The sequence below is a fragment of the Muntiacus reevesi genome, chromosome 1 (assembly GCF_963930625.1).
Source record: "Muntiacus reevesi chromosome 1, mMunRee1.1, whole genome shotgun sequence".
Taxonomy (NCBI): domain Eukaryota; kingdom Metazoa; phylum Chordata; class Mammalia; order Artiodactyla; family Cervidae; genus Muntiacus; species Muntiacus reevesi.
Window position 1 is genome coordinate 273,716,871 of NC_089249.1, and position 15,797 is coordinate 273,732,667.

The 15,797-nt window shown below is 44.1% G+C and overlaps 1 protein-coding gene across 1 annotated transcript in view; it reads left to right on the forward strand.

The window, feature by feature from the left end:
- Window positions 1-11,768: 11,768 nt before the first annotated feature.
- RGMB (repulsive guidance molecule BMP co-receptor b) overlaps window positions 11,769-15,797 on the forward strand; it is a 28,102-nt gene continuing 24,073 nt past the window's right edge. The window contains exons 1-2 of the mRNA XM_065919420.1: window positions 11,769-11,859; window positions 12,872-12,947. Coding sequence (XP_065775492.1) covers window positions 12,943-12,947 — 5 coding nt within the window. The 5' untranslated portion in view covers window positions 11,769-11,859; window positions 12,872-12,942. The remainder of the gene's footprint in view (window positions 11,860-12,871; window positions 12,948-15,797) is intronic.

Here is a 15,797-nt window from a genome sequence, read left to right on the forward strand (position 1 = left end):
CCACTGTATATATGTACCACATCTTCGCGTCCCTTCATCCTGCAGATGGAGGTTTAAATTGGTTCCATATCTTGGCTATTGTAAATACTGTTGCTGTGAACACTGGGGCCCAGGTTTCTTTTTGAATTATAGTTTTGCCTGGGTATATTCCCAGGAGTGGGGTTGTTGGATCACGTGGCAACTCTATAAGACACATGTCAGACAGTGATTTTTAATTATTTCCTTCTCATAGATTTTAGCTATACTGTTCAACTAGCTCTTCAGACTCTGAAGTCTCTTATAGACATGTGTTTGAATCCTACCTCCTCAACTACTAAGCATGACTTCACCTTTTAATTTCCTTATCTGTACAATGCAGAAAATAATGGTAACAGATTGGAGGGTGGTCATGAGAATTTAATGAAATAATAGTGTAGCTTACCTTGGTTTCTGAGCTAATTTCCTGCATTAATTAAGGGAATTTAGTTATGATTATGCCTTTCTAAAGCCAAAAACAAGTAACACAATACAGATCTCAACTATGGATTATTTTAAAATCAAGTTATTTTTTCCCCAAAATAAAGGGGATAGTCTAAAACATATTCCCAAATGTGCAAACAACACTTGTTTATGATATTTTATTATATTTCAAGAGTGCCTTTTGTCTTTAGACAAAACTATACTTTGTTCTCACCCTTATTATCTTTTGTTCCTTAAATTTTAACTTCTAAGATAAGATTTCTAAACTCAACATGTTCTTTCTTGCCTAAAACCTCTCTGTACTCATCTTTACTCATTCCACATTCATATGATTTCCAATCTACTTTTTTTCAGTCTTTTTCCCAAAAGGCCTACATTTCCTATCACTTCTCAGGTTGCTTTGATCAAACTGGCTGTCCTGACTTTTATATGAAATATGAGGCACTCTAGGTGTTGGCAGGACATGTGAGAAAAACCTAGATCATTAACCTCTAACACTATAACCAAATGCATCATTTTATGTATTTTATCATATATCGTTATCAAAAAGGTCTTTGTGTATCTTTACAAAAATTTACTAAAGATTGGTATTTTTTTTAAAGTTACTGGTCATCTGGGTAACTACAAGGAAAAGAACATAAGATACACATAGTTAAGTATGAATACGAAATCAGTCATACAAGTACCCTGCAATCTTTCATGATCCATGAATCCTATCACTGAAAAGTGAAACATCTGAAGAGTCAGATGAAGGAAAATTTGGTTACAATTTCATTAAAGTAATTTTAGTAATATGAAGGCTGTTAAAAACAAAAATATTTATACAAGAGAAAAATAATTCCGAGACTTCATCTGCTTAATGAAGTGAAATAAAATTGATTATTCAAATTGCACATTTTTACATGCAGCATGAGAATTCAGGGCTGGATACAACACACATCTTGATGTCAGGCAAGGAGGTGTTAAAGGGATTTTTCACTATGAAATCTAACAGAAATCTTAGAGCTGATAAGTCCAAAACTAAAGTTTTGCTTTCCTCACAGAAAATATTTAACTTTACCTACGTCCTCTGCTCCCACTCTTTTGTGTTTGAAGAACTGGCTAACCAAAAATCACTACCCTTCCCTCAAATATTTGAAGATAACTCACTTCCACTCTTCCTCAAATGACCCAGATGGAAAAGAGTCCTCCCCATCCTTCCTCATGACTCCCATGAGATGAACTGATGAATCCATTTCGTATCTGCCTCTCTCTCAAGGTACTTTCCTTTTCTTTGAGATGGCCACCATTAATGAATTTTCTTCTTATTGTAACAAACTGAATAAAATCATCTCCTTAACTGGTGCATTTTGTCTTTCATACCCAAAATCTGTTCCAACTCAGCTCAGCTGATAGCAGTATACCTTGATGGTGCTTCAGGCCAAAATCCTGAAAGCATTCCTTGACTCCTGTCTTTCTAACACCTCCATTTTATCTATCAAGAAATTCTCCTGATTCAAACATCAAAATATATCCAGAATCAAAACACTTCTAAACAATTCCTTTGCTACCACTATTGATCTGAGCCACTATCATCTCTTACACAGTTCATTGAAATAATCATCTCACTGGACTCTCAGCTTCCATGTTGGCCTGGTCATCATGAATTCTCAACCAAATAACATGAATGAATTCCTAAAATTTAAATCAAATCATTCCTCTGCTCAAATTTCTCCTAAGCTTCCCAAATTCAGTTAGACTCCAGACTTCTTACAAAGGCCTTAAAGGATCTGGGGGCCCTATAATACATCTCCCTTGCTCACTCTATTCTGAGCAAACTGGCCTCTTTTCTCTTTCTCAAAAATGCCAGGCAAGCTCCCACCTCAGAGTCATTGCACTGGCTATTGCCTTGAACAGCCTTGCTTCAGATAGCTGCCTGGGTCACGCAATCAAATCCTCCAAGTCTCTGCTCAGTTGTCACTTTCTCAGTTAAGCTCACCTTCACCACTCTTTTAAGAACCGTACCTACAAATAAATATTCCACATCTCACTATCATGTTCTATTTTTCCCAGAGCATGTTATTCCTTTTTATATACTCTACACTGTCTGCAAGTTTATGTTTATTTTCTCTCTCTCCCTCTAGCAGGGAGGACTTTTATGATTCATGCATTAATATATGTCTCAGTTCCTAACTTTCTTTTTCTTTCATTGATATATCCCTAGTGCCTAGAAAAGGGCTTCCCAGGTAGCTCAGAGGTAAAGAATCCATCCACCTACCAAGCAGGAGATGCAGGTTCAATCCTTGGGTCGGGCAGATCCCTTGGAGTAGAAAATGGTAACCCACTCCAGTATCCTTGCCTGGAAAATTCGATGGACAGAGGAGCCTGGTGGGCCAAAGCCCATGGGGTCACAAAGAGTCGGACACGACTGAGTGTTTGAGCATACATGCCTAGAAGAATAACGGCACATAGTAGGTAGTTCAGTAAATGTTTGTGGAAAGACAGATGGGCCGAATAGCTAACTGATTGAATGAGTGAAGTAGGGATAAAACAGCACTAACTCTTTTAAATGTAATAATGAGTACAGTAATGAGCTGTGCACCAATAACTCAGATGACTTTCCATTGTGATTCCATCAGACTTTTTCCACAAAGTTACCTCTAGCGCTCCTTCCAGGCTCTGAATGTGGTAGGAAAACCACTAATATTACTGTGAATCTGGCATCATGGACACCACACAAGCTTCGCCATAGTCACACGGCCCTTACTAGAGAAAGGACACAAGCTGTGCTGTGAAATGGGCAAGATTATGTCCTTAAGATAGCCCTGTTTGTGAATTCAGCAGAAACATACCGGCATCCCACTGAAGCTGTGTGCATCCGACCACGCAGTCCCATGATCAAGCCATAGGCTACTTACTGGCCATTTAATCAAGTGAAGACTGTTCAAGTCTTGACGAGAGCTGTACAGAGTGACAGATGTGAGTGGAGAAAACCTTCAGGTCTTCGCATAGTTGAGGAGAGATTCTTGCGTGGGCTAGACAAGGACTATGGGTTTAATTTTAAGTTTCTAAAAATAGTTCTTAATGTTTTTTTCCAATAAGCTCACTTTTTAATTCTCCTATTAATGACACTCAAGTTACAGGTCGGTGACACCAAGTCTTCATGATGATCTCCATGCACGCTAACGCCAGGCCTGTCCCTAACTAACATAGAGCAGTGAAGTCTGGCAGAAACAAAACTGGACTTTAGAATCAGAAAGACTTGGTTCAAATCCTGCACCAACCATGTGTCACGTACCTTTGGACAGGTTTTACAATCTTTTGATCTAAATTTTCTCATCTACAAAAGGAGAACAACAACCTGTGTGTAGAGAGAGGTTCCCAGGCAGTTAGAGCTCATCCACCCCCAACCTCCGAGTCAGACACAAGCTGTCACTCCTAATAGTAATTAAATAAATGTTCCTTCTGCTTCTCACCTTCCTAGGGCTTGGGAACAACCAGGACGTCTCCCTCATTCAAATTCCAACTGGGAATTGAAGAACTCTGCCTTAGAGTGCTAGAGATTCTCCCAGGTAAGGTACTTTTTTGACATAGCTTTGTCTTCCTTGAACTCTACAAGATTGTTCATACCTTGGGGCACTGCCCTCTGTCTGGAACCCTTTCCCCCCACGTTATTCCAGGCCTTTCCATGATATCTCAGAGAGCCCGTTCTGCTAATGGTGACACCTTCTCACCCTCGTGACTAACAAAAGCCTATTCCTTAAACTCGATAGCATTATTAAAATGATTGTGCTTATTGGCTTGTTTACCTGTTTGTGTTCCCACCATCAGAATGTACATTCAGAGCCCTGTCTGAATTATTTGCAGCAATATCCGCAAATTTTGAAGCTTGCCAGGCTCATTGGTGGGTGCTCAAAAAGAATTTGCTTAATGGAAGGATTAAGAGAAAGGAATTACATTTGTGTATGATCCTTTCTTCAACAAAGACCAAGTGTCCTGGATGCTGTCTGCTTCAGGGGGCCTGGGGGTGTGTGTCCCCCACCTCCCTTGCAGCACCCCCTCCAGGGGGCAGGGGCAAGGGAAACGTCATCTATTTCACATAGACCCCTGCACCAGGCATGCATTCCTCACATTCTTATTTGATGGACAGCCCCAGCTGGGACAGCTGAAGAGCACGTTAACAACTCAGCAGCAAGAGCCTGACCTCTGAGAATCCTCTCCCACTCTTCGTTTGAAATGAGCCCCACTCTTGAATTCAGGCAGATCTATTTCATTCAAACTTCTGATGAAGATGCACTGTTTTCATCCATCCATAAGTTCATTCTCAGGCTTGAATCTAACCTTTCTTCTGGCATGGAATAACACTGCCTGAGTCTATTTGTGTGGTTAGACCACTTGAAATGATGGCATGATGAAACATGAGGAAAAAAAAGAAAATATGGTTTTTTGCATTTGTGATTATTTGAACATTGATTCCTTTGGCCCCATTATTTTTTTCAATTTTTTAAGTTGGATTAAAATATTTCTCCTTGGAATTTTCTCTCCTATCTATAGGTATAAGCATATATCATTTGTATATTAGAGCACACTTTTTTTTTATTATTATTTAAACTCTTAATTGGTAATGTTGGCTATTAGAATTGAGGTTATCCAATTTCTCAAATGTCTTAGGTTTCATGGTATTTTAAGGATTTTCATATCTTCTGTTACATCATATTTTTATAATGTTCCTACCACTGTGTATACAGGTGAGTGTGGGAAAAGAGATTACACCTCTGTAAGAAGTTATGAATTACCATGGTACGTCTAAATTGGTTTACAGAAGAGTAACTCCACAATTTTTTACCTCTCTAAAAAGGTTCTTTTACAATTTCTTGAACTTTACCTTTTACAGAGCAAATGCAATGTAAAAGAAAGTGAGTATTTCGGGGATGTATATGTTGCCTCTTAAGATTTAGCTACAATAAACAAGTGGGTCCAGGAAATGGCAACCCACTCCAGTATTCTTGCCTGGGAAATCCCATGGACAGAGGAGCGGCAAGCTAGAGTTCATGGGGGTCACAAAGAGTCAGACATGACTTAGAGACTAAACAACAACAATAAAATAAGTGGGACCTCATTAAGCCTAAAAGCTTTTGCACAGCAAAGGAAATTTGTCAACAAAACAAAAAGAAAACCTACTACTTGGGAGAAATATTTACCAGTGATATGACTGATAGGGGGTAATATCCAAAATATATAAACAGCTCATACAACTCAACATTAAAAAAAAAAAAACAATTAAAATAGGCAGAAGAACCGAACAGATATTTTTTGACAGAGGAAACGCAGATGGACAATAAACACATGAAAAGGTGTTCAGCATCACTAATCATCAGAGAAATGCAAATCAAAACCACAATGAGATATCACTTCACACCAGTCAGAAAGGCTGTCATCAAAAAGAACACAAATAATGAATATTGACAAGGGTATAGAGAAAAGAAAATCTTCATACACTGTTGGTAGGACTGTAAACTGGCACAGCCACTGAGGGAGGTTTCTCAAAAAACTAAAAACAGAACAACCATCTGACCCATTAACTCCACTGCTGAATATAATTCCACTGTTTCTGTATCCAGAAACATACACACACAAATTAAAAAAAAAAAAAAAAAATATATATATATATATATATATCCCAAGTTCACAGAAGCATTATTTGCAATAGCTAAGATAAAGTCTGACTCTTTGCTACCCCATGGACTATACGGTCCATGAAATTCTCCAGGCCAGAATACTGAAGTGGGTTGCCTTTCCCTTCTCCAGGGGATCTTCCCAACCCAGGGATCAAACCCAGATCTCCCGCATTGCAGGCAGATTCTTTACCTGCTGAGCCACAAAGGAAGCCCCTAAGATAAAGAAACAACATGTGTCCCTCAATAGATGAATGGATAAAGAAGATATATATATACATACAGCAAAATACTACTCAAAACCATAAACAAGAACACAATATTGCCATTTGCAGCAACACAGAAGACTCTTGAGAGTCCCTTGGACTGAGATATCCAGCCAGTCCATCCTAAAGGAGATCAGTCCTGGGTGTTCATTGGAAGGACTGACGTTGAAGCTGAAACTCTAGTACTTTGGCCTCCTGATGCGAAGAGCTGACTCATCTGAAAAGACCCTGATGCTGGGAAAGATTGAAGACAGGAGGAGAAGGTGACGACAGAGGATGAGATGGTTGGATGGCATCACTGACTCGATGGACATGGGTTTGGGTAAACTCTGGGAGTTGGTGATGGACAGGGAGGTCTGGCGTGCTGCGGTTCATGGGGTCGCAAAACGTCAGACACGACTGAGCGACTGGACTGAACTGAACTGAACTGAAATGGGATGAACTTGGAGGGCATTATGCTACGTGAAATCAAGTCAGACAAAGAAAGATGAAAGCAAGCATAGAACAAATAAGAAGCAGACTCACAGATACAGAGAACAAACGAGTGGTTACCAGTGGGGAGGAGGGAGAAGGGTAACACAGAGGTAAGGCAGTAGCAGGCACAAACTTATACAGGGTGTAAGACAGGCTGTAGGTACAATATGAGGAATACAGCCAAGATTTTATAGTAATTGTAAGTGGAAAATAACCTTTAAAATGGTGTGAAATTTTAAAAAGAATTTAAAAGACAGATTAGGAAATCTAGAAAATGTAATGTACATGCATTTATAATGAGTACAATTGAAAAACACTTATAAATACAATAAAGAGAAGGTCAGTCCCTGCTGTTCCTTGTTCTACTATCTCACACTAGGCTCAAGAGCTGAAAGATTCATGACAAGAGCTTTTCTAATAGCAAGTCCACAAAAAATTGTAGTATCTTTTCCTAGCACTTAAAGGAGATCATTGTATGCTTTCTTATCACATATGTGTTCAAGAATATTAACTTTATTAATGCATTTATATATCTACTTTATTGTGTACATATATAAGAATACTTCTATTTTTTTAATTAGATTGCTCTTCAAACTGTTTATTTGGTGTTTTTTTGCTCATTCCTCACAGTATGTAGGGTGTTAGTTCCTCAACCAGGGATTGAACCCACACTCCCTGTTATGAAAGTTCAGGGCCTTAGTCACTGACCCTCTAGGGAAATCCTGTAGGAATACTTTAGAATTGCAGGGTTTCTCCAGAAAATCAGGCTTGCATTGCTGATAGAATGTAATAGTTTTCATCTTCTGAAGGATTTTTTTTTCTTTGCTCATTAGCTGTGTGTTCAGGGGTTTTATTTTAAAATTTATAATTTACCAGAATTCTTTACCTCAACCTTCATGTGAACTGATGGCTCAGAACAGTTCTCTTACATCTTTGTATGGAGGGGATAAAAGCAAAGCAAATTCTCACCCTTTTACGAGTAGAAGTAGGTCTTAGATCCTTTATGATGTCAATCAATTTAAACACTGATCCTGCAAAGTAAAAAAGATTTTGAGAAATTTCAGTAACATTTAACTAATTAAAATATTTTTATTAATCACTTGAAAAAAGTAGCATTTTCTCCCAGCATTACTATAAAAGTATTCTATTCCTTACCAGTCACATTACTGGTATTACTAATATTTAAAACAGTGTGATTTATTAGCAATGACAATAATTCTCAAACTTTATGAGTAAATAGATCTGAGCATTAACCCAAAACTAGAGAATTACAACAGTACATGCAAGCAAAGGGAAACAGGACTTCTCTGGTGGCCCCGTGGCTAAGAATCCACTTGCCAATGCAGGGGACATGTGTTCGATCCCTGGTCCGGGAAGATCCCGCATGCCTCAGGGCAACAAAGCCCTAGGGCCACAACTACTGAGCCTGCTGGACCTGGAGCCCATGCCCCAGGACAGAAGCAGCCACTTCAGTAAGAAGTCCACAAGGGACAAGACAAAGAGCAGCCCCCCTCACTGCAACTGGAGGAAGCTGGTAAACTGGTGTGCGGCAACAAAGACCCAGGACAGCCAAAAATACATGGAAAAAAAAAAGGAAAGGAAAACAAGAGAATCTGAAAACTGGATTCATATGGTGCTTGATCATTGAGGTTACTCTTTCAATTTGAAAAGGACAAACTTAGAAATATCAAAAGTAAACAAACTATAAACTTGACAGCTGGAGAGCTGAATGTGTACATTAGCTGAACATTTTAAATGCTAAAATTCTAGCAGGTGTAAGTGGAAATTCAGAGGATGGTACAAATGCACATTGAATCATTAGAAGGTTTCTTTGCAGTCAATAGAGAAACGCTAAGTCAAACACTGAAAGCTATTTTTCTGTCTTTTTTCTATTCCCATCTTTGGTTTATTCTGGCTGGTATGAGAAAAAAGAGATAAAAATGAAATAAGAGAAAAAAGTTATGGAGCACTAAATAAGATAAAGAATGGGGGAGGGCAGTGGATGGGAAATAAACCATGTTCTTTTACTAATGAAACATACACTGTGGTATTTAATTAGAAATATAACCATTGTTAGCATATATGAATGGGATGGTCATGAGGGTAGTGTGATGGATAGAAATGAACGGAACAGAATTAGACAAGGTCAAAATGTTCCTCCATCACTATTGTTTAAACAATAACTTATATTTCCCAAAGAAAGTGTACCTAAGAATTATCTTCAATATTATAATTTTTAAGTGTGCATTGGTATGAAAGCTAAGCAGTTGTAAAATTCTTTTGTTGAAACTGAAGAAGAGATTTATAGTTTAAAAATTAATACTTCATTATGAAATTTCACCTTTTTTTGTTTTGCTTTCACAAAGGATTCACAGAAAATAGTCAAGTTTGTCCAGAGGGAGAAGTAAGGCTAAAGATTCCAAAGTGAGTAGTGAATCAAAAATTTTGGAAAGAATCATGAAAGAAAGTGAAAGTGAAGTCGCTCAGTCTGACTCTTTATGACCCCATGGACTGTAGCCTGCCAGACTCCTCTGTCCATGGGATTTTCCAGGCAAGAGTACTGGAGTGGGGTGCCATTTCCTTCTCCAGGGCATCTTCCTGACCCAGGGATCAAACCCAGGTCTCCTGCACTGCAGGCAGACGCTTTACCCTCTGAGCCACCAGGGAAGCTATCCTGCTTTCCCATGAGGCTAAGGGAAAGTTATGTGTATTGATTTGATTAATGCATTTACATGATGACTGACAAGTTAGCACACAGGTTCCACTGACCAATATTTATGGGAAGGGGTGAAGGGAAAGGGGTCTGGCAGCTCCTGCCTACTATTTATGTGCTGTCCAAAGCCAGCTTTAGCAGGGGTTGTGGTGAAGGACTGGGGCTGCATTAGCAAACGTCCTCTGGGCTGGCTCCCTGGGCTTGCTTTGAACTCTTGTTCATCATTATTTTATGTGGCAGCTTGTCTTTGTGTTGGTGGAAGGGAAAAGAAAAACACAGGAGGCTTGCCTTTAGGTTTTTTTTTTTTTTTTTAAATTTTATTTTTTTTGCCTTTAGGTTTTAAATCAAAGCTCTGCGCTACTGATTGTTGAAGCGGATTTTCAAAGTGAGGACATTAAAATTCCTTGTTTCTGTGGACCAGGAGCTGAGGGTGATTATTTTTTTTTTAATTCTCAGTAGCAAAAAGAGCATTTTTCAATGTATCTTACGTTTATCATGAAACATCCCCAGTTTTGGGTTTGGTTTTTTTTCTTTTTCCCAATTTGATTGGCACTTGGAGAAGATAAAGCCAAGTGGATAAATGGAAAAAATAAAAAGGAAAAAGGAACCTACAGAGAGGATGCCAGTGGGCGTGTCTCATCATAGGATTTCAGAACCAGAAGGAACCCGGCCACTGCCCCTAACCCCACCTTTCGCGATAGTGACCCAGTTGTCTGACTCCTCTTCAAAAAGTCCCTGAAGGACCGGGCTCCCTGGATTCCCACTGCGCCCTCTTTGCCCTGCTCTTCGCTGCCTCTAGCGACAGACCGAGCGGCCCCAGAGGCGGGACTGTAGAAGGCGAAGAAAAGCTAGAGAGGGTCGGAGAAACTTCTAAGGAGGCAGAAGGTGAAATGCCTAGGTCAAGACGCTGGGCTATTTGCCCAAACGAGGAGAAGCAGCCTACTCGTCTCAGGCGTTGATTGCATAGAATAATCATAGCTCCTGCTGAGTAACCGTGATGCTTATTTTCAACTCTGGAAGGTCAGCTAGCCCCTTCCCTCTAGCCCCCCGCTGCCATCCCACCTTCTGCTCTTACCCAAGGGACTGTCTTCCCTTGAACACTGCGTGGGCTGGCCTTGTTCTTTATAACACGCTTCCTCACCTGTGTCTTAGATGTCTCTCCCCTGGTGGTGGTGGGGCGGGGGCGGGGGGATGGTTTAGTCGCTAAGTCGTGTCCGACTCTTTGCGACCCCATGGGCTGTAGCCCGCCAGGCCAAGAATACTGGAGTGGGTTGCCATTTCCTTCTCCAGCGGAATCTTCCCAACCCAGGGATCGAACCCAGGCCTCCGGCATTGCAGGCTGATTCTTTACCAACTGTGCTACCAGGAAAGCCCCTCTCTCCCCTCGTGATTCCCAAATCGTTGTCCTGGGCTTGTCCTAAGCTATAAACTCAAGCCCCTTTTAGAGGGACAGGACAGATCGCTGGATTCCTTATTTCAGCGAAACTCCAGAGGACCAATACTGCCCCCCTCCCCCAGTTTAGACCTACTCGGAAGACACTCAGAGATCGTGTATGGAAAGCGAGGAAGGCATTTCGACGCCGCTGGTGGGCAGCGGAAAGGGGTGGAAAGGGGGGCATCAGCGTTTGTGCGGAAAAGCGCAGAGTAGGAACCACGTGCCCACGTTCCCTACGGCCCTGCCCTGGCGACAGCTGGCACAGCCAGCGACCGGGAATACTTGGTGCGGGGCGGGGGGAGCAAAAGGCAATGCAGCCGGCGAGGAGGGTGGCTTTGGCCGCGTGAAAGGCTCTTTGTGCCGGCCCTCGGGGTGGGGGCAACGCGGGCGAGCGGGCCCGGAGGCTGGGCGTCCTGGCCCGCCGCTGCGCGCCCCTCCGCCGCCGAGCTGCCCAGATCCGGCGCGCGCCGGCAGGGGGAGACGTGGAGGGGTGGGGTGGAGACCCTCTAGATCTGGTCTTTGATAACGGGAGGGAACTGAACCGAACTGGAGGGAAGAGACAGCAGCTTGGAGAAAGCAAGGACGCAGCCAAGGGCTTTTTGCCTCCCGCCCCCCTCCCCTAGGGAGCCGGAGAGATCGCGGCGGCTGCAAGGGCGCAGCGCCTTCCCGGGCGCTCCCTCACAGTCGGGGAACCGGGAGGGCGAGCCCCCCCTCCCCGGCCCCCCCCAGGTTCCCGCCGCCCCCACCGGGGAAAGAGAAGCGGGCGCCGCGCTGCCTCGCTCAGCGCCCCGGCCGCGTGGCTTGCGGCTTATTTTCCCAGCTGGCAAGCGTCGTGCTGCAGACAAGGGAATGCCTGTGGTGAGTTGTTTATTTTGTTGAAGTTTGCGGTGGGCCGGAGGGCCGGGGTGGGGGGGATGGCGAGCGGCAGGCAGCGACCGGGACTGTTCTGTTTAGGTCTCCGTCCACCTGTGTGGTATAAATCTGCCCGCCTCGGGGCGGCGGGGCGCCAGGGTGAGAAAAGCCCAGCCCTGCAAAAGGCCCCTTCTTGCCACGTGCAGACCTAGAACCGCACTGGATTCCCCACTCCCGGCGTCGGCTGGATCGGCCGGATCCCCGCGAACACTGCCCCCCCCAACCCCCACGCCCGACCCTGCTCAGTGCTGAGGACGGGGCTAGCGCCCCAAAGGGGGTAGTCAGCGCCCACCACCCGGGGCCAGCTGGCCGTCGAAGTTCCTTCCCGGGTACCCTCGCCGCGGCTATGAGGCTCGCAGAGCTGGAGGCTTTGATGCGAGGGGCGCTCGCGAAATCAGTGGGGACTTGTTGGGGCTGTTTCCCGCAGCAAGTCGGGTCTGCCCGTGATTACAGCCTGGGGATCTGGGTTGGCCAGAGTTTCCCTGACTTGAAGCTGGGTGGGGTGGGGGATGGGGGCGAAGAAGGTAAGCGGTTGGCTCCCAGGGGAGCCCAGAGGAACGCCCCACCCCCACCCCCCAGGGGCTGATGGCAGTCGCGGTAGCGGCTGGGTTTGCCTGGAAGAAAAGCCTAAATACATTAGCGAGCTGGTAAAGCTTTTAAGGCCTTCTCGGGAATGAGTGGCTGGCTAATGAGAGGTTAATTCTGTTTGGAAGGGAAGGCTGCGCTGGTTTCCTGAGATAAATGGACAGGAAGCGCATTACCTCCGCGCGCTGGCAAGCGACTCCCAAATGCTTTTTGCACCTGCCGCTCTGAGCAGCGCGAGCCGCGGCTGAGCCCGCAGGGATCGCGGGGGCCAGTCGGGTACGAGCGGGTGATGAGCCCCACGCACGCCCCGGGCCCTCTCCTTCCGGGGGCGCAGCGCTCACCCCCGGCCCTGGAACTCCTCTGTCACACCCAGGTGCTGCGTGTTCCGGAGCTCAGGGGTCCCCCGATCCCGCCAAGCCCCCTCCAGGAGCGGAAGGGTTAAGAATGATGTAAGTACCATACACAAGCCGCTAGCCGCCGGGCCCTAGGGCTCCGGGCTGCTTTTCCCCGGCTTTGCCGGGGAACATCGGGGAACCTTTCCTCGAAAATGGGTGGCACACATCGTAGCCCCGGGGTGGTCTGTTAGAAGAGGGTCCTGGTAGATCTCTGCAAATGGAGATTCTGGGTATTAACAGGGGTTAGACATCATGTAAAGGTTCACGAAAAGAAACCACGTCTGTTTAGAATCCATTAATGTTGCTGGCATGTGTTTTATTTCTACCCATTTGGCACCTTCATACTGTGGGATGCTTTCCTGTGTCCCCTAATTGTACTGTTCTGGTTTCCTCTTTTCTTCCTGAAAACAAAGAGGAAGGAAGAAAGAATACAAGGGGCAAGAAACAGGGTGGATTTGTTTGAGTTGTGCAAGCTGTCACGTCACGGTTTTCTTTTTTATTAAAATATAAAACTTTTATAAGTCATCGATTTTATGTTTGTGTTCTAGCTCCCTCTCCAGATTTTTCTTTGTAGAGTCTTAAGACTCCTTAACTTGTGGCATACTAGCTGGGGAAGTGGGTTCGCTATAATTGACCATTCACCACGCTCTTGCTTCCCAAGCTGACTTGGGATCTTGTTAACAGTCCGAATGTACCCGGCGAATGTCAACTAACCCTAATGTCGTGAAAATAGGAACCACCTTGCGGTTTAATTGTGAAAATTAACATTTTCCTCTAGCATGCTGAACACTTATGCAGCAATAAAAAGTGAATTCTTAGGCGTATAAATCTTGGGCTTGTCAAACGTTTACAACAGAGGAGCAATAAAGTGCCTCAAAAGAAGTTTTTCCTCTAAGAAACAATAGCTCCATTTCAGGACGCTAGGACGTGCAGTGACTCGGGGGTGCCCTCTGTTGGTAAAATCTAGAGCAACCATGTACTTGAGGAACAGGATATAGGAGGGAGAAGAGGAAAGGGAGGAAAATTATAGAAAATCAGGAGTGAAAAAACTCCTGAACTCATACTAAACTGAATTTGACCCTTAACTCTTGGTTACATGTTTTAAAGTATGGCCAATAAAGTGGGATTCTTCTTTCATAGGAGTCGAACTAAATCTTGGGTTAAGGAAGAGGAACCATCTTACTATTAGTCTTTGTTAGCAAAATGCTTTGAAAGACGCTGTTTACATTGATTACTTTGAAAAAGAGGTTTACCAGGGTTTCATTGACTTGATTTCATTAGTAATATGTAGTAATTGCAAGAAAATCAATTTGGGGCTTAACAGTGTTTACTTCAGAGTATCACCTAAAAATCATATCACATAACTCTCCCCCCCCCAAAAGTCATTTCTCCAGGCAACTCTGAAGCTACTATTAAGCATATTATGGATACACACAAGACTTGGGTTATATCGTGGGCAGTGAAAGGTGTGTTTACCACTTGAGTCATCACAGTATGTAATAAGTAAGTAATGAAAAGTTGCAGTAAAAATAGATAGGCATCCTTCATTAGGGAGCTAGTGGTTTGTATAATTCAGAACGTGTGTAATGAGTAAGCTGGAGCGATGGAAAGTTTGCCCTCAATTATCCTGGTTCATTGATTGGCACTTTTTAACATGTGGAATACTAACATGTCCGTGGTTGATACGAAAATTCCTAAATTAGGGATTCTGAGTAATGTAGCAGGTAGAGTTGCAGACTGCGACTTGGATATAAGTGAATTTAAAACGGCAGCCCATTGCTGTTTGCGGGGCTGCTGCGCCAAGTCGCTCAGTCGTGTCGGGCTCTTTGCGACCCTACGGACTGTAGCCCCACCAGGCTCCTCTGTGCAGGGGATTCTCCAGGCAAGAACACTGAACTGTTGGAGAAAGGCAAAGACGAGGACAGTATGAAGTGGTTCCTGGCCTTTGAGGCCATTCTTGAGATTAGATACCACTTCACACCTGCTGATAACAAATTGGAACCTATCATCGACCTCATAAAACATGCTTCCTGTATCTCTGGAAGCCTCTTTTCCCGCCAGCAATTGGTTTCCCTCTCATTTTTGGAACCATCCCATCGCAAAAGTAGAAACGGAACTGCTATTGAATTAATTTGCTAATAGACGATGAACATTTGTGGAAAAGCCACGGAGCAACAACAAATCATGGTATAAAATTACACTGCATTAAAAACTCACTATCCTCATGAATCTAACTACAGTGTAACAGAACACGTAGACGTTCCCCCTACTCTCAGACCCCCCTCCCCAACTGCTTTCAGGAAGGGAAAAATGTCAGAGTGACAGGAACACCAGAGCCTCTCACAGCTGCCCGCGAACCCCACCAGGGAGCTGGCGGCTACCTTCCCAGGCCATCCGATTCGTTCCGGACCGCGGGTCACATTCGCATTTCCAAAGCGACTGGCTTTACCGAAAGTCCCGAATGAGTTCTGAAGGCGTTGAGTTTACTAAAAAAAAAAAAAAAAGAGTCATTTGGAAAGACCCTGATGCTGGGAAAGATTGAAGGCGGGAGGAGAAGGGCCGACAGAGGATGAGATGGTTGGATAGCATCACCGACTCGATGGACATGGGTTTGAGTAAACTCCGGGAGCTAGTGATGGACAGGGAGGCCTGGCATGCTGCGGTCCATGGAGTGGCAAAGAGTCGGTCACGACTGAGCGACTGAACTGAACGGAACTTACTTAGAAAAGTCCGCAGCGGGCTCAGAAGGCGGCTCAGCAGATGCGATTGGCCTCGAAGGGACCTGCCGCCGGGCGCTAGGCATAAACGCGCCCGTTTCCTCCGAGGAGCCAGGGCCATAGGGCAGGGACAGGGTCGGGGAGCGGTGATCTAAATAAATGCGTTACGGAGAGGGACGTCGAACCC